The sequence below is a fragment of the Pistacia vera genome, unplaced genomic scaffold (genome assembly GCF_008641045.1).
Source record: "Pistacia vera cultivar Batoury unplaced genomic scaffold, PisVer_v2 Contig143, whole genome shotgun sequence".
NCBI classification, from domain to species: Eukaryota; Viridiplantae; Streptophyta; class Magnoliopsida; order Sapindales; family Anacardiaceae; genus Pistacia; species Pistacia vera.
Window position 1 is genome coordinate 329,725 of NW_022195500.1, and position 19,302 is coordinate 349,026.

General features: G+C 33.4%; 2 protein-coding genes and 1 long non-coding RNA gene across 4 annotated transcripts; 1 reads left to right on the forward strand and 2 right to left on the reverse strand.

Moving 5' to 3' along the window:
• The first annotated feature begins 502 nt into the window (after positions 1 to 502).
• On the forward strand, positions 503 to 17,845 carry LOC116123523 (chaperone protein DnaJ). Of its 2 annotated transcripts, none has more exons than XM_031409283.1 (11): positions 503 to 758; positions 11,524 to 11,592; positions 12,182 to 12,277; positions 12,473 to 12,597; positions 13,031 to 13,226; positions 14,205 to 14,380; positions 16,374 to 16,503; positions 16,679 to 16,839; positions 16,908 to 16,990; positions 17,113 to 17,221; positions 17,621 to 17,845. In XM_031409283.1, the coding sequence occupies exons 1-11, from the start codon at positions 552 to 554 to the stop codon at positions 17,808 to 17,810; spliced, it is 1,542 nt and encodes a 513-aa protein (XP_031265143.1). In that variant the 5' UTR covers positions 503 to 551; the 3' UTR covers positions 17,811 to 17,845. The 2 variants fall into 2 exon arrangements, with proteins under 2 accessions (XP_031265143.1, XP_031265144.1); XM_031409284.1 differs by having other exon boundaries at positions 17,119 to 17,221.
• Positions 2,902 to 3,982, reverse strand: LOC116123525. The gene is made up of 3 exons (XR_004127042.1): positions 3,953 to 3,982; positions 3,354 to 3,397; positions 2,902 to 2,930 (listed from the first exon to the last, which is right to left on the reverse strand). It is a non-coding gene; the product is annotated as an uncharacterized LOC116123525 (long non-coding RNA).
• LOC116123524 (membrane-associated progesterone-binding protein 4) lies at positions 6,221 to 9,765 on the reverse strand. Its single transcript, XM_031409285.1, has 8 exons — positions 9,579 to 9,765; positions 9,421 to 9,497; positions 9,251 to 9,322; positions 9,034 to 9,071; positions 8,404 to 8,447; positions 7,921 to 7,967; positions 6,944 to 7,118; positions 6,221 to 6,757 (listed from the first exon to the last, which is right to left on the reverse strand). Exons 1-8 carry the CDS (start codon positions 9,684 to 9,686, stop codon positions 6,590 to 6,592), a joined length of 729 nt encoding a protein of 242 aa, XP_031265145.1. The 5' UTR covers positions 9,687 to 9,765; the 3' UTR covers positions 6,221 to 6,589.
• Positions 17,846 to 19,302: the final 1,457 nt, after the last annotated feature.

Below are 19,302 nucleotides of genomic sequence, written 5' to 3' on the forward strand. Positions count from 1 at the left end.
TCTTAACAGCCATCGCAACTCAGCTTTCGAGAGTCTCGAATCAAATAGGGATCAGATTGTGAAAATGGAAAAGTAATTGGATTAATTTAAGCTCAACTGTACGATTTTGAGCCCTAACTTTTACTGCAGCGCTTAACTGTTTGAATAAAATTTGAATTTTACATTTAACGTGGGAAGATTATCATTTAAGGACACTTATTTTGTAAATTTCAAAAAGGACACTAGATTTGGAAAATGTCATAGAAGGTTCAAATTTTTACTAGTAAAAATGATTTTTGTGCTTTCTGTATTGGCTTCAATAAGTTAGAGAGCAAGGGCTAAATGGTAATAAAATTGAAAGAATGGTTAGATAGGAATACACTTGGAGATCTTGATCAAAATATCAAATAAGCCCCTGAAGTATGACAAACTCATAAAAATCCCGATTGTTGTCGAATAAGCAAATCCCCCCGTATTTTAAGACACAAAACCTCCCCAAAACCCTTTATAACCGATAACTATAACAAGCAGCGTCTTCTTCAAATGCTCCTCAACTCAAACTCGTGAAAATTATGCCCGTAATCCATGCCAATCTCAGCCACGTAACAAATTTCCGTCCAATTCCATGCCTCAAATATGGAATTTCGAGTAAGAATCAGAAATGTCATCGACGTGGGACAATCAGGGCCGCTGGAACTGATCACTATTCGACTTTGAATGTCGGTCGGAACGCCACGTTGCAGGACATCAAGACTTCTTACAGAAAGCTTGCACGTAAGGTCAGTTGATTGTGAACAGAGCTGACTATTTACTAATTAAATTGCCTTAATAATAAATTTGGAAATTTCACCATTTTAGTTCCTATTAATAACTTTATGCTATTGTTCAAGACAATGTTCTTAGTAGTGGATACCAGCTAGTTCAGCTTGTTCGACTTTTTCGAGAGGCTACTAATAATTGAAGCGAAGGCGGTTTCAAATGATTAAGTGAGAAATAGATGATGAATATCATAAGGGCATTATTTGATAGTTGAAAGTAAGGAAAATTATTATACATTCATATTCAGACGAAGGAAAATTATTATACATTCATATTCAGACGAATAACGAACGAACCTTTTAGTTTTACTAAGCTTCATTGAGGCGAAAAGGTCATGATTTTGGTTCATAGTATGGAAACTTCATTTTGTGTTTGTATGTTTAAATTGAATTTCTTCTTTGTTGTTTATTTTTCTTATGTACTTTGTTGTAAAGGATTGACTTGATTACATTTGTGATTAGGACTAAGATTATAATGTTATTTTTAAATTGTGAAATTTGGATTACAGTTTAGTTTTAGTTGTATTGTATGATTGAATGACATTGTTCATTTATTTTCTTGAATTTGGTTTATTGTAGAATTAATTAGGGTATGAAAGCCTATGAGTGAATAACAATAATTACAGATATACACATTATTTAGCCCATCCTAATGTAAATTTCTGGCTATTAGTAGGAGAGAAAAAACCCAGAATAGTTGACCTTGAGAATCTTCTGAAACAAGTTTAGACTTGTAAAAGTAGATAACATATGTATCTCCTTAATATTTTTATATATGCTAGTTTTTCCTGGTACCTAGCATATATAAAAACATTTTTTTTGGTAACTAAATATACAGCACATTCATGTTTGTATGATGAGAAATTTGTTTTGAAAGCACCCCCTGGCATTGAGTTCGAGTTGTATCAAGGGGTGGCCAATTATCATACCTAAAAAAAAAAAAAAAAATCGCTTTCAACACCAGACCTGGCAAAATCAAACAGACAATTTCATTCAATTACATTACAGTTCCAATTTAATGGTCAGGATAGCTTCGCTATAGAATATAGATCATGCCAAGATGGAGACTAAAGAGTACAGGAGCTTTCTACAAATAAAAAATTGTGAAAACTGCAACTCAATGATGCTCCAGTTCTTTTAAATTATACCTCTCCACCTCCGTCCTGACTCCATCTGAATTGCAACCTGGTTGTTTGGCTTCTTCAGCCTTCTGTTTCTCCAAAAGTTGAGCACCTCTCTTAGCCTTAGCTTCAGCTCCTTTCAAATATTTTGTGGGATTTCCTTGACTATCATAGTAACGCCCTACCGCTGCCAGAAAATCTGACAACAGGAGTAAGGCTTGACTAAATACCAAAGACTGTTCATGTTCATCGACATTTTAAATTTTGTATTTCTTTTAAAATTGCTCGCTTAAGCCGCTAACAAACAGAAATATAGTATCCTGATTCATGTGCATCTAATGATTTTGATCACTATAACTTGAAATTTTGGACATCATTTAATACCCCGTCTAATCCAATTCAACAGTTGGAAAGGGAAATTAAAAAGAAGCTATTGATGCTAACTATACTCTTTCAACCATAAGATTAAATAGATTAATGGTCTCAAATTTTAATCAAAAGATTAGTAACAATTCTGAGATGTTAATATCTATATTGAAGGTTGCTTTGACCCTTCTATTATGTTCTAATTTATGGCTTGACTCCTAAGTATGTTATCTGTTTTGTGCGCATGAGAATCTATTAGACTTAAATGTTAAAGTTGAAGCCCTACTTGATAGCTTAAGTTTTTGGATAAAATGATTATTTTACAATTCTGAAAATTCCAATTTTTCTAACTGCGAATTAGCAACAAGTATCATTTCCCCATGCAGACTAGTAACTAATTTCAGAAATCTATTAATTGATTTCAATAATGTAGATCTCAAAGCATCAAACACTAAAATTTCATCATGAACATTGACATCAGATCTAGACTCTATATCAATAACATTTGAACAAGGAAGAAGTACAATTGTAGTAATGAGTGCTTAATTTAAATTCAATGAAGGAGCAAAGGAAAAGAGATGATGAATGATGTAAGACTCACGTGTACTTCTGATATAAAGTCCCGCCAATCAACAATGCTCTTTACCTACAATATTAATAGTGAACCCAAAAATGTAATGCATATTTAACTGAAACTTAGCAAAGCATGAAGCAAAGGTTTTTTTTTTTTTTTTTTCTTTTTTCGATAATAGAAAGAAAACTGGCCAGCAGTTCAGAAGAAAAACTCATATAACAGGGATTGCTAATGAAGTCCAAAACATCTAACTACTGAAATTTTGCTCAAATTTCCTTTTTTTCCACTGTTTGATCAGCAACCAATTTGTATTTACAAGATCAATCAAGATCAAATAAGATCTCAGAGGATTGGAATGTTAACAACTACTTATCTTATATGCCAAGATAACAGTGTAGTGATAAAGTAGAGCTAAACTTTGGCATAAAAGATCAAGGAAGGACCCCTTGACAGGTACTAGAGCACTTCAACAAGATAAACATACAAAACAATTACCTCTGTGCTGGATAGACCATTCAGTGAATCAGTGAGTCCATCTCCTGCGTCAAAAACAACATAAAAGAAAAAAACAATAAATGAACAGTGATAGTGAAGGATAACAAACAGCAGTAAATCACTCCATTTGTTCGTAGTATGTTTAGATCTCATCTAGCGTTCTTAGAATAAAACCGAAAACAGTCAACTACCTGAAAGAAAGACATTACGCAATACTTCTTAAACCTCTAAAGAAATAAGGACTTAGAGAAAGATGAGTATGATAATGAAGTACTAATATAAGCCTCTCCTCTGATTCAACATAAATTAACATTTAGGTAGATGCTTATTGACGACGTTGTGTGTATATACCACTGTGTGCATATATATATAAATGAGTGAAACGTTTACATGCTAAATGTTTTATTCGCATTGCTCTAAATTTTGTTCAATTTCAGCACTTTGCCGGAAGAAGACACTAACATACAAGATTCAACCAATTTACTTAGCTTTTCAAGCCGACAAGTATTACTATATACAATCCAAGCCTTTTCATTCTGTTCTTATTTCATCATCACAAACATCTATATAAAATAAAGATAACAATTGACCATTTGCACCTGTAAAGTTTCCTGAAACAAATGCACGGGCCATCTCTGAGTTTGCAAGAAAAGAAAAAGCTATCAGAGCAGTCTAGAGACATAATTTATAAAATACAATGAATCTAACAACGTTCTACTCTTCGAAAACCTTGAAGATGCTCAAATTTCTATGTACAACTTAGTTAGAAACAAAAGAATAGCATTTAGTGAAAGAACAACCACAAACCTTCCAGCAAAAGATGGTAACCTCCTCCCACACCATAATGAGATTTCCCTTTCGTTACATCGAACACCGATCTAATTCAAAGCACATATCCGATAACCTTTCAATATTACAGAAGCAATTAATCAAAATTTTCAAAGAAATAAAATCTGGAGACAACCCAGTTGAATTAAAACACTTATAAAGCGAAATCATTTCATAATAATACTTCTTCTTAGCTAGTGCATCAAACAATATGTTGAATGATGAAATTGGAGAAATGGGTTGCGAATTAATCATGTAATAAAAAAAGTTCAATGCTTCATTCAGAGTAAAGTTACCCGATCGACAATTTTCTTTGAGGAATTTAGCAAGTGAGGATCGTTCAAGGGGTTTTTCGAAACAATACAAAACTTCATTTTTGGAGCTTGAATTTGTGAGATTGTGCAAGTGAGCTAACAAAGATGAAATATTACCTTTCAGAAATGGGTTTTGAGAGATTGAAGGCGAACGAAATGGGGATCTCAAAGCCATGTCCGAAGAGCGTTTTTGTGGGTGGATTTTCCGAAGCATGGTCATTTGCAAATGGATTAAAGAAAAATGTTTTGACAAATTTCAGAAACAACCTTTAAGGTTTTCAAACTTACAAACTTATGTCAAGTATCGATCTTTTCCTCACAAACCACCTCCATGATTTCGAAAGTTGTTCACTTAGCACCCTGAAAGTGAAGGTTAAAAATGTAAATCCACGTTCAGGTGCTTTCTACTTTTTAAAAGGTCATATGAATAATGGTTCGTTGTCATACTAACAAAATTATCATATTACCAAAGATTATTAGGCTAATTATATTACTAAAATATCTATTTTACTAAAATAATATTTGGTATATTTCATTATGATCACTAATTTTATATTATATAATAGAGTTATATTGATAAACTTGGGGTTTGATAAAATAAAAATAATCTACTTTCTCCAAAGATTAGCCTAGGTACGCGTAAACAGGTCACATCTTGGAGAAAGAAAAAAAAAAAATTCTAATTTATGAAATAGTGGAAATTTTTACAATCTGAATGATACCAAACTCTATTTTGATGTGTTGAATGAGCTAGTACTAGTAGTGGCCTACAGAGATGGGTGTGGAGGCTAATCCAAGAGGTGATCTTGAAAGCTGCTTGGAGATGGAGGTGATCTCTCTGAGTCTAAGAACAGGTCTCATCTCAGGCTGCTGTCCTCCTCCTCCTGGTGACTCTGAAGAACACTCCTCCTCTTTGATCTTTTTCACTTGGCTATGGACTGGAATTGGATTTCGATTCCCCGAAATCATTTGCCCTTTCTTCTTCAGCTCCATCTTCCTTTACTTCACATCTTACCCTCTCTCCTTCCCTCCTCCTTTTTATCCTTGATGTTTTCCAAGTTAAGACAAGAGAGTGCAGCCATGAAAGGGTTTGGTGAAAAGAATAGACTTTGACCATTGTTTTGGACCACGTTGAAAACGTTTTAAATTATTTTGTTTCATTTTAAGATTGTCTGTACTTATCTCATGATAAGACACGGTGCGCATTATCATCTTCTAGAATATTACAGCAAGACGTATATGTATATATGTATATGTATATATATTCAATCAATCCGTAAACATTACATACGTATATCTGATCGATTAAATTGTATCACCGTCTTATTAATTCGTATGACATTACATTAATACGGTAACGTCACATGCAATCGTCCTATAATTAGACAAATACACATATTTTGATGCATTTGGCAGCCCTTGTGATATAGTCCAAGGGATTGTTTTCTTTATATATTTGTTGTTGAATGTGAACCATGAGGTGAATGAATGTGTTTTAAGTCAAAATATATGGGGCAGTTCCAACTGCTTCAACCAAGAAGTTTATGCAAAATGCTTCCTTTCTAGGCCTAAAATTGTGTCATTTGAATGGGAGTAGTTAAATTAAAAATTCATGTGATATTGGCTCGTGGTATGGCTGACGTTATACTATTATCATACTTTCCCATATGAATTCAAAATGTGAAAATATATCGATCTATTCTTTTATAGATCTGAACAAGAAAAGGAAAAAAAAAATCATCTCTACTTTCGAATAGAAAATTATACATGTTTAAATACAAGGAAAATAATACAGTCACCGACGATAGTATATCGAATTCATGCACCGAATGACAAGGCAAAATCTTGACTGTTGATTAATTTTAACTTAATATTAATTAACGGTCAGGATTTTGTCACGTCATTCAATACATGAATTCGGTGTACTACTTCGGTGACTGTAGCATTACTCTAAATACAAAACTATCGATGAACATGGAAGATAAATATTTTATCACTTCTGTCAATTTCCTCTCTCCCAATTTTCTGATATATGTATATAATCATCTGGGAAAGTTAAGATCTAGAGTACAAGAATCCTACCTGTGTCTTAATTTAAACTCGGCACGTCTTGGCAAGATAATCACATCCTTCGTAGACTTCCAGTCCTGGCTGATCCAGCTGATCTACTTCAAAACAAGCGCATCGCTTACTCATCTTTCCCGTCAAAGCAATTTCTATAGGTCTCTGAACTAACCTCGGGACGCCGCTTTCACACCAGACCTGGCAAAATCAAACAGACAATTTCATTCAATTGACATTACAGTTCCAATTTAAATGGTCAGGAATAGCTTCGCTATAGAATATAGATCATGCCAAGATGGAGACTAAAGAGTACAGGAGCTTTCTACAAATAAAAAATTGTGAAAACTGCAACTCAATGATGCTCCAAGTTCTTTTAAATTATACCTCTCCACCCTCGTCCTGACTCCATCTTGAATTGCAACCTGGTTGTTTGGCTTCTTCAGCCTTCTGTTTCTCCAAAAGTTGAGCACCTCTCTTAGCCTTAGCTTCAGCTCCTTTCAAATATTTTGTGGGATTTCCTTGACTATCATAGTAACGACCTACCAGCTTGCCAGAAAATCTGACAACAGGAGTAAGGCTTGACTAAATACCAAAGACTGTTCATGTTCATCGACATTTTAAATTTTGTATTTCTTTTAAAATTGCTCGCTTATAGCCGCTAACAAAACAGAAAATATAGTATCCTGATTCATGTGCATCTAATGATTTTGATCACTATAACTTGAAATTTTGGACATCATTTAATAACCATCCGTCTAATCCAATTCAACAGTTGGGAAAGGGAAATTAAAAAGAAGCTATTGATGCTAACTAAGTAACTCTTTCAACCATAAGATTAAATTAGATTAATGGTCTCAAATTTTAAATCAAAAGATTAAGTAACAATATTCTGAGATGTTAATAATCTATATTGAAGGTTGCTTTGACCCTTCTATTATATGTTCTAATTTATGGGCTTGACTCCTAAGTATGTTATCTGTTTTGGTGCGCATGAGAAGATCTATTAGACTTAAATGTTAAAGTTGAAGCCCTACTTGATAGCTTAAGTTTTTGGATAAAATGATTATTTTACAATTCTGAAAAATTCCAAATTTTTCTAACTGCGAATTAGCAACAAGTATCATTTCCCCATGCAGACTAGTAACTAATTTCAGAAAATCTATTAATTGATTTCAAATAATGTAAGGATCTCAAAGCATCAAACACTAAAATTTCATCACATGAACATTGACATCAGATCTAGACTCATATATCAATAACATTTGAACAAGGGAAGTACAATTGATAGTAAGGATGAGTGCTTAATTTAAATTCCAATGAAGGAGCAAAGGAAAAGAGATGATGAATGATGTAAGACTCACGTGTAGCTTCTGAAGTAAAAGTCCCGCCAATCAACAATGCTCTTTACCTACAATATTAAATAAGTGAACCCAAAAATGTAATGCAATAATTTAACTGAAACTTAGCAAAGCATGAAGCAAAGGTTTTTTTTTTTTTTTTCTTTTTTCGATAATAGAAAAGAAAACTGGACCAGCAGTTCAGAAGAAAAACTCATAATAACAGGAGATTGCTAATTGAAGTCCAAAATCATCTAACTACTGAATATTTGCTCAAATTTCCTTATTTTTCCACTGTTTGATCAGCAACCTAATTTGTATGTACAAGATCAATCAAGATCAAATAAGATCTCAAAGGATTGGAATGTTAACAACTATTTATCTTATATGCCAAGATAACAGTGTAGTGATAAAGTAGAGCTAAACTTTGGCATGAAAAGATCAAGGAAGGACTCCCTTGACAGGTACTAGAGCACTTCAACAAGATAAAGCATACAAAACAATTACCTCTGTGCTGGATAGACCATTCAGTGAATCAGTGAGTCCATCTCCTGCGTCAAAAACAACATAAAAGAAAAAAACAAATAAAATGAACAGTGATAGTGAAGGATAAAAGACAAACAGCAGTAAATCACTCCATTTGGTCAAGTAGTATGATTAGATTTAGATCTCATCTAGCAGTTCTTAGAAGTAAAACCAGAAAACAGGTAAACTACCTGAAAGAAAGACATTACGGCAAGTACTTCTTAAAACTCTAAAGAAATAAGGACTTAGAGAAGATGAGTATGATAATGAAGTAATAATATAAGCCTCTCCTCTGATTCAAGCATAAAATTAACATTTAGGGTTGATGCTTATTGACGACGGGTGTGTGTATATACCACTGTGTGCATATGTATATAAATGAGTGAAACTGTTTACATGCTAAATGTTTTATTCGCATTGCTCTAAAATTTTGTTCAATTTCAGCACTTTGCCTGAGAGAAGGACACTAACATACAAGATTCAACCAATTTACTTGGCTTTTCAAGCCGACAAGTATTACTATATACAAATCCAAGCCTTTTCATTTTGTTCTTATTTTCATCATCACAAACAACTCTATATAAAATAAAGATTACAATTGACCATTTGCACCTGTAAAGTTTCCTGAAACAAATGCACGGGAAGCATCTCTGTGTTTGCAAGGAAAAGAAAAAGCTATCAGAGCAGGTCTAGAGACATAATTTATAAAATACAATATATTTAACAACGTTTTAGGCTCTTCGAATAACTTTGAAGATGCTCAATTTTTTATGTACAACTTAGTTAGAAACAAAAGAATAGCATTTAAGTGAAAGAACAAACCACAAACCTTCCAGCAAAATGATGGTAACCTCCTCCCACACCATAATGAGATTTCCCTTTCGTTACATCGAACACCGATCTAATTCAAAAGCACAACCAAATAAACATCAAAATAAGTAACTGCTAAGTCAGTTCTTGTAAGTAAAATCATATATCACAGAGAATGAAAAATATTACCCAAGAATGCCTAAGAGAATCGGTCTCGAGTCATCAGTTCCGTTGTACAAAGCCAATTCTTCTACACTGAACAATCTCTAACAGCAGAAGCAAAATCAATTCAATTTCTAATTCAAAATATATGCAAAACTGAATAGAGATAATATAATGATCCGAACCTGCTGGGGTTTGAATTTGATGGAGGAAAATCTTGTAATTAGAGCAATTAACGCCACCAAAGCTGTGATTCCAACAAATGGAGACGTTAGTATCTTCTTAACAGCCATCGCAACTCAGCTTTCGAGAGTCTCGAATCAAATAGGGATCAGATTGTGAAAATGGAAAAGTAATTGGATTAATTTAAGCTCAACTGTGCCATTTTGAGCCCCAACTTTTACTGCAGTGCTTCACTGTTTGAATATAATTGAGTTTTACATTTAACGTGGGAAGATTATCATTTAAGGACACTTATTTTGTAAATTTCAAAAAGGACACTAGATTTGGAAAATATCATAGAAGGTTCAAATTTTTACTAGTAAGGGCAAAATGGTAATAAAATTAAAAGAATGGTTAGATAGGAATACACTTGGAGATCTTGATCAAAATATCAAATAAGCCCCTGAAGTATGACAAACTCATTAAATCCCAATTGTTGTCGAATAAACAAATCCCCCCTTATTTAAAGACACAAAACCTCCCCAAAACCCTTGTATAACCGATAACTATAACAAGCAGCGTCTTCTTCAAATGCTCCTCAACTCAAACTCGTGAAAATTATGCCCGTAATCCATGCCAATCTCAGCCACGTAACAAATTTCCGCCCAATTCCATGCCTCAAATATGGAATTTCGAGTAAGAATCAGAAATGTCATCGACTTGGGACAATCAGGGCCGCAGGAAATGATCACTATTCGACTTTGAATGTCGGTCGGAACGCCACGTTGCAGGACATCAAGACATCTTACAGAAAGCTTGCACGTAAGGTCAGTTGATTGTGAACAGAGCTGACTATTTACTAATTAAATTGCCTTAATAATAAATTTGGAAATTTCACCATTTTAGTTCCTATTAATAACTTTATGCTATTGTTCAAGACAATGTTCTTAGTAGTGGATACCAGCTAGTTCAGCTTGTTCGACTTTTTCGAGAGGCTACTAATAATTGAAGCGAAGGCGGTTTCAAATGATTAAGTGAGAAATAGATGATGAATATCATAAGGGCATTATTTGATAGTTGAAAGTAAGGAAAATTATTATACATTCATATTCAGACGAAGGAAAATTATTATACATTCATATTCAGACGAATAACGAACGAACCTTTTAGTTTTACTAAGCTTCATTGAGGCGAAAAGGTCATGATTTTGGTTCATAGTATGGAAACTTCATTTTGTGTTTGTATGTTTAAATTGAATTTCTTCTTTGTTGTTTATTTTTCTTATGTACTTTGTTGTAAAGGATTGACTTGATTACATTTGTGATTAGGACTAAGATTATAATGTTATTTTTAAATTGTGAAATTTGGATTACAGTTTAGTTTTAGTTGTATTGTATGATTGAATGACATTGTTCATTTATTTTCTTGAATTTGGTTTATTGTAGAATTAATTAGGGTATGAAAGCCTATTAGTGAATAACAATAATTACAGATATACACATTATTTAGCCCATCCTAATGTAAATTTCTGGCTATTAGTAGGAGAGAAAAAACCCAGAATAGTTGACCTTGAGAATCTTCTGAAACAAGTTTAGACTTGTAAAAGTAGATAACATATGTATCTCCTTAATATTTTTATATATGCTAGTTTTTCCTGGTACCTAGCATATATAAAAACATTTTTTTTGGTAACTAAATATACAGCACATTCATGTTTGTATGATGAGAAATTTGTTTTGAAAGCACCCCCTGGCATTGAGTTCGAGTTGTATCAAGGGGTGGCCAATTATCATACCTAAAAAAAAAAAAAAAAATTGTTCTATTTTTTTTTTTCATTTGTTTAGCCCTTTTGTTTCCAAGGACAGCTTCATCTTTTTTCTTCTCAGACCTTGTCCCTGTTGTATCTTCTTTTGGATGGCATAATTTTCCAGTTTCTTACTAAAACAAAAAATTCCTTTTTTTTCACAGTATCATCCGGATATAAACAGGAGTCCTGGGGCAGAAGAAAAGTTCAAAGAAATAAGTTCTGCGTATGAGGTAACTACTTTTCTTCCAAATGTAAATGCATCTTCCTCTATCTTCTATGTGGTTGCCTATTGTAAATATATTTTCGGATTCAATAAAATTACGTGGTTAGTTTTCTAGGAGTGCCAGCTACACTTTCTTTTATTTTTTTACTCTCTTTAACTCTTTTTTGTTTGTTTCATGCTAATTGTGAACTATTTTGTGAATTATCTAAATAAAATGAAAACATAGTACAAAGGCATTAATCCACATAAGGGCTGGACACTTGGCATGAGAAGAAGCAGCAAGTGTAAAGGAGAGTTAGTTTCTTTTAAAGAAAGAAAATATTAGAGTGTGAATTGGAAAATTTTATTAGCGTTTCTCTTTTTCTAATTTGTTCTTAAGTATTTGGCATTGAATTTTCATTTATTTATTTCCTGGATTCATAATTTCTGTGTAAGTGGCATTGTTTTTTTTTTTTCTAGTGATGACGTGTTGATATTGATCTAGGGGATTCAACCTCTAAAAATTTTCAGACTCGATTGCTTATGTTGTATATACATTTTCTGCTTTCTCTTTATCTCCTTAATTTTATTTTTTGGCTAATAAAGCATTTGTGTAGGTCCTGTCAGATAATGAGAAAAGATCTTTATATGACCGCTTTGGTGAGGCAGGTATAAATGGACAATTTGATGGATCGGGCGGTGGTTCAGAGGGGGTAAGGTCATATTTGAAAGTGTTTTCATAAACAGCCATATTTTGGTTGTCATGTGAACATGATGTTTTTGCTATATGCTCTCAAGAGACCAATTCTGTTGCTTTTCTTTTCTTGTTGGGGTAGTGATGGATCCAAGCAGTTGTTGATGCATGATTTTGCTTCTGGTTTTTTGACATATCTACATTTTATTTTCAGGTTGATCCATTTGAAATATATAATGCATTCTTTGGTGGTTCAGATGGGCTCTTTGGAGGAATGGGTGAGGCTGGAGGCATTAACTTCAATTTGAGAAGCAAAGGAAAGTGGAGTTTGGACATTCAGTAAGTATCTGGAGAGTAATCATTAAATATTGACCTATTAAAACAGCCCCCCATTTTTAGTAAATAGATGCCAATAAAATTATGACATTAAGAACATTGAAATAAGAAAAAAGATAATGGAATACAGAAATCTGTTGGTGAATAGTATCAACACATACAATAAGTTTATACGTAATGCGAGGATGTCTAACTTACCTACTTGATGCATTGGTGATACATGAAGAAGGTAGTTGTGCGTTTTTTGCATTTTCTCAAGAAATAATAAGAAACACAGTGTCTTACAATCACGACTTTCTGACAACTTCTTTTGCTTTAGTTTTCGTTTTATATTTTTGTTTATCATTATTAGTATACCTCCTAATTAATTTAAGTGTACTGCTGCCTAAATGCAGAATTTTGTGTTTTTCTTAATGTGAGTTTCTTTACATTGTAGGTACGACCTCCATTTGAGCTTTGAAGAATCAATTTTTGGAGGACGGCGTGAAATTGAAGTTTCTTGTTTTGAAACATGTGATAACTGTGGTGGAACAGGTGCTAAATCTAGTAGTTGCATTCAATCATGTAATGCTTGTGGCGGTAGAGGGGGGGTTACAAAAACCCAGAGAACACCATTTGGAATTATGTCACAGGTAATTTTACATACTAGAAAGACAATGATGATTGTTTATGGTATTGTAGTTGCTTCTAAAGTTTTTTATCGTTCAGTAAGGGAGACTGTATGTTGCTTGTGAGTAGGATTTGGCAGGTGGACCTGCTATCTTCTGCTTTTACATGAAATGAAGTCCAACATGTTGGGATATGCTATATTGATATCCTTTGCAACATGAAGGCAGCTCACTAATGTTCTTTTTGCATCATTGGAATCTTAATGAGAGTGTGGGTACTAGTTAGTGTAGGAGGGAAGGGCCTTTCACAATTGGATCCTGCAAATTCTGGCAAATAAGGCATGAATTCACAGGCTGCAAGGCCTAAGGTTTAAACTCCAAAAATTAGAGTAAAGAGAATAGAATTTGTCTAAAGTAATATTGTTGGAACCAGAAAATTTTATTAATTTAGACAGGTTATTATGTTAGACTGATTAAAATAACATAATCACAATTACCATTTTTTGAGACATTTAACAAGATTAGCATACGTATATGATATAAATGCCTAGAATTCACAATTTATATCTCAAAATTAATTATTTGGATATGATTTGATTTATCTTAATTTTAATTATGAATAAAAGGTTTATAAACAATCAGGTTTAGGTTTGCTTTAATACAATTCTTGGATGAGTAGGAAAGGTCTATAAACGGTATTAAGGTTTATTATAATAGCCCTTTTACTAGATTAGGGCTATTCACAATTATATGAATTGTGAAACTATTGTGGCCATTTTCCCATCCAATTTGGGAAATTTGTAAATTACTTTCTTTCCTTTTATCATCTGACATAATTAGGAAAAGTGATATGTCATGTGTTCACATTTCTATAATGCGTCTTTTTATATGAGAGCAAGTAGTATTGCTTAATTATGTGTTACTTGATTTATCTGCATCACATTATTTATAGGTTTACCTCCTGTAGTGTATACTGCACTGATGTTACTGTATTATTTATAGGTATCTACTTGCTCCAGGTGCGGTGGTGATGGCAAGATAATAACTGATCGTTGCCGAGTATGCAGTGGCAATGGTAAAGTACAGTCAAAGCGAAGTATGGAAGTGGTTATCCCACCTGGTGTTCATGATGGGGCCACCATGCAAATTCAAGGAGAGGGGAGTTTTGATAAGATGAGGTGAGTATACAAATGAAGATTGTTAAGTTTTCGCCCAATGCAAAAGCTAAATTAATAGGTAAAGGCTCACCAATAGTACTTAAGCTCTAACACTTTCCTCGCTTGCAATGCATGTTGATTGAACACATTAATACATCAGGAGGAGCACAAGACTTACTTTGTTCACCTGATTTTGATATATTTAAAGTCATCATTCAATCTAAAAGTTTAAATATGGTCTAAAAATGTAGTACATGTTTGATACTTCTTGTTTATAGGCTAAAAGAGGTCTTTAAATGTTCATATCTCTCCTTGTTTTATTTTCTTCCATTGTTTGGTTGCAGTTCACTAAGAGTTCGTGGATAATTAAATAAAGGCCAAAATGCATGTTCCCACCCTAGATTTGGCGAAACGACAATTTCCACCCCTAGTTTGAGAAACTATCAACGTTCCAGCCATAATAAATTTAGATTTGACCATTAAAATACCTATTTTACCCATCAGATTAATTTATTCTAAATTAACTTAAAATTAAGCAAATCTTTGATATTTTATCCAAATTGATCAGAATTTAGTTAATCCTAATTAAAATCTACCCAGACAAACACTCTCTAAATTCATTTATCACCCAAACAAAATTTATCTGGCCATCAAAACTCAAATCAAAATCCATACAAAATTTTCGTTCTTTTCACAACATTCTTTCACCATTTCACAGCCCCACTCAATGATCAAAACCATAACTAGTAATAAAAAACAAAATAAATTAAAACAAAAAATCACAATCCAAAACAAATTCACAGCCGAAAAGGAGAACAGCTGGAGGGTGGACAGTGTCCTAGAGATGGCTTGCTTGTGACAGACCAGGAGGGAGGTAGCATTGTTGCGGCCATATCCGCCATGCCGTCACTAATCCTCTAGGTCCAACAGCATGCAAACCCAGCAGCTCCAATCAATTAGTTGATTTTGGGATTTTTATTTTTGATTTGATTTGGAAGAAAGAAGGTCATGGTTTCGTGTTTTGGAAGGGGCAGAATCAATTTGTTTGTTTGCTTGTATAGATTGATTGTGTTGATGGTGTTAGATGGATTCAATTGAAGTGGGTTTTCATATTCGAATTGGGGAAGATTTGACTTTAAAATATTGGGAGATTGTTGTAACAATGGGGATAGCAAGCTTTTTGACATCGAAGCCAGGGAGCAACCAACCACGGCCTGGCAGCGACGGCCAAACCTAGATTGGCTTGCCGGCCAGTGGTTATGTAATATTTTTTTTTTTTAAATTTACATGTTTTTAATTTAAATTGGATGAATTGAGATTTGAATTAGAGCTTAAATAGTTTTTGCTTTTTGGAGTGTTTTGGTTTGTTTAAATAACATATTATTGTCTTAATGACTAAATTACCCTTAGCGTTAAAGTTAACAGTTGAAAATGAAAAATGGGTTGAACATTGATAGTTCTCCAAACCAGGGGCGGAAAATGTCGTTTGGCCAAACCTGGGGGGGAAATGTATTTCGGTATTAATTAAACTGTTTCAATGCTTACTAGGAGAAGCTCAAAATTTAAGTTTCTTTACTAAGCCCTTTTAATCTCTTTTAGAAATTTTAAAATATCAAAGGCAATCTTTTTTCATTTTAAAAATTCCATAGTACTGACTCTTTAAATGACTTTTCTGGTAACTGTTACAAGAAAACTTATTTTGAAGTTACAAAATAAAATGAACTGTTTTAATTGAAAGCCAAATGACCAAATGTTTCTTAATCAACCTTATTATGCTAACTTTTTAGCCTGTTTCTTTCTGTGATAAAAGATGATTTTCTTATTCCTTCGTTTTTCTTTTTTTGGTTTTTTAACTGCAATATTATTCTCAACTATTGGATGCTCTCGACACCATCAAAGAAAAGATTTTGTTTCAATTTTCAGAATGGTGTTCTTTTCCTGAGTCTGCTTTTGATTCTGCTTAGTATACAGGAACTGATTGAATAAAGCTCCTCACACTTCTTTTTTCCTTCAGGAGGAAGGCTGGTGATCTCTTCATAGTCCTACATATCGATGAAAAACAAGGAATTCAGAGGGACGGCCTTAATCTTTACTCAAAGATAGATGTTGATTATACTGAGGCGATTCTAGGGACTGTAAAAAAGGTTGGTTATACTTCAAATTTAGAAAAAAATTGGAATCTTCCTTTCTAGACTGTTATTTTATATAGTGTTTCTTGCCTCTTGAGTCTTGAGAATATTTTTATCCTTTTTATGATTTTATATTTCTGATGAAATTACATGAATATATTTTGATGTTAAGATCTTAAAACAACTGTAGGTAGAAACTGTTGAGGGAATGAAAGATCTTCAAGTTCCTTCTGGGATACAGCCTGGAGATGCAGTTAAATTGCGACATATGGGCGTCCCCAACTTCAATAAACCTTCTGTTCGGGGTGATCATATCTTTATAGTGAACGTTCTGATTCCCAAAGATATCAGGTATGAGATCTTTTACTATATTAATCATCTTCTTAAGATTGAGGAACTTAATGTGATGGTCATAACAGTGACACAGAACGTATACTTGTTGAGGAACTAGCTTCTCTTAAATCATCTCGTAGAGGCCATTCGGTTTCTTCCAACAATACAGGTATTTTTTTCATTTTAACTCGATGTTATAAATAGGTCATTGTACTGTCGAATGTTTGATGAAGGTAGAATGGTTATTCAAATTTTCTGGTATTTTGATACATTTATGCTGTTCCTTGCCAGAAACAGCCCATGGCAACTCGGACCAAGATAGAGATCACAGAAAACATACTTCAAGCCAAGGGACCAAACGTTTTGGGAATTTATGGAATTCTATTAAGGACTTTTTGGGGTATGTATCGGTGACAGTTCTTATAAGATATGCTCTGATTCTTAAATTCATATGTGCTTCGCATTGCAATTAGAGAGGATAATCAAACTCCCATCTTCAGTTTCTTCAGTACCTTTGAGTCCCTAGGCATAACCAGGGGATTTTCGACCAACTGAGGAGTCTAATGCACTACATGCAATTGTATGTTATTTTGAATATAAATAACCTAAGAGAGAGTAGATTCTTTAATTTTCGATTTAGAGTTGTCGTACGTTGTATGTTTATGCAAACTTAGATGAAGTTCATTAGATTCAAGAACTAAAAGACATTTACTAAATCAGACAATTTAGTTTCCAGCCAGCAGTTAGCCTTTCGTTTACATTGTTGATCCTCCCGTCCTAACTATTTTTAAACTGGCAGGCAAAGGCAATCCGAAGAAAGGTTTGCATCAATTAGTGTCGACTCACCACAATCGCTGAAGGTTAGCAAGCCAGATTCTTTGCTCATGGTTTCAGCTTTTACAGTGTTTTCTGTAACTTTTATTATTAACCTGATGACAAAGGCAAACAAATGTGTGTCACTGCCACAAAGAGATCATAAAATGCAATAAGAACACTACAATGGCATTTTTCTGGCCTTATTGAACATGACTGACTCATTCTTGTTTGATCCAAAATATTTGCAGCTTATTCAAATTCTCCAATCAAAAATCTGCCTTAAATACATGAAAATTCTCACTTGCGGATGTTTTCTAACGAACTTTTGCATTTTTTAAAGTAATATTTTCAGGTGTACATATATATATATATATATACATCTTGAAATTTTAACATGCTCAGACATTCTGAAGTTTTTAATATGTAGATCGAAGGTTAACTATTGGTTGTTGGCTTCGATTTTTTGGATTTGTGAAGTCAAGAACCGATCGCTGGCTTTTGATTTGCATTCGATCGTTGTCTTGAAATTTTAACATGCAAATCAAAAGCCAGCGATCGGTTGTTGACTTCACAAACTCAAAAAATCGAAGCAAACAACCAATCGTTAACCTTCGATCCACATATTAAAAACTTAAAGAATGATCGGAGAACATATAAATATGTAAATGTTAAGTGAACCAATTAGCTAACAATAAATGTGGCTCCAAGAATAATAATCTATTGGCCTCTAATAACTCAAAAATGGTACAATAAACTCCGTATACCCAAAAAGAGGACTTGTCCTCTTCAGTCTCTCAAAAATTTAATTACAAGAATTAATGGCATAATTTTATGGCCGTTTTGTTAGATTTCAGGCAATCTTTCTTGTTCATAGAATGATGACTAAATAAATATCAAATTATCAAACCAAAATTTTCTTTAGGTTTGGTGAGACTTCTACATCAAACATCTTTTAACGATGCAATAGGTTTTAAATGAACAACTAGAATTCTAGAGCAATTTTAAAGGGTATATTATAAGTTTAAAATTTTTATTTTATTAAGTAGTGTTATTAAAAAACCCATTTCATAACTACAACAAAGAAAAAATAATTTAAAATAATTAGATCAAGGCATTATAAGTAACATAACAGATAAGAATGTAGGGTATTGTTTGACTCAAAATATAAATATCCCAAATGGTTTGAAAGAAAATGGGTCCGTTTGTTTTGTTATTTTGGATATGATTTTTGATATTTTTAGGGTTGGGTGAGAATAACGAGGTAGAATTTAAAAATTAACAAAAACACTCCCTAAGTTTGCTAATTTACTAAATACCCCAATAAATAAATTTTTTTATAAAATAAAAAAAACACCCCCACCTACAGTCGCCAGATTCCGACCACCACAGCCGAAATCTAGTGTTACAGCGCACGACCAGCCAGATCTGGCCGTTAGTGTGCCGATATAGCCTTTTTCCGGCCAGTTAATCCGTGGCCAGAAAAGGTCATATCTTTAGCCGTGGATCTAACCTTTTCCGATCAAATCCATAGTGGGTCTGGCCAGAAAATGATAGATTGACACACTACCGGCCAGATCCAACAGGTAGTGTGCCATTATACCAGATTCCAGCCACCTTCTGGTGGTGGTGGTCGGAACTCGACAAATGTGGGTGAATAGGGGTGTT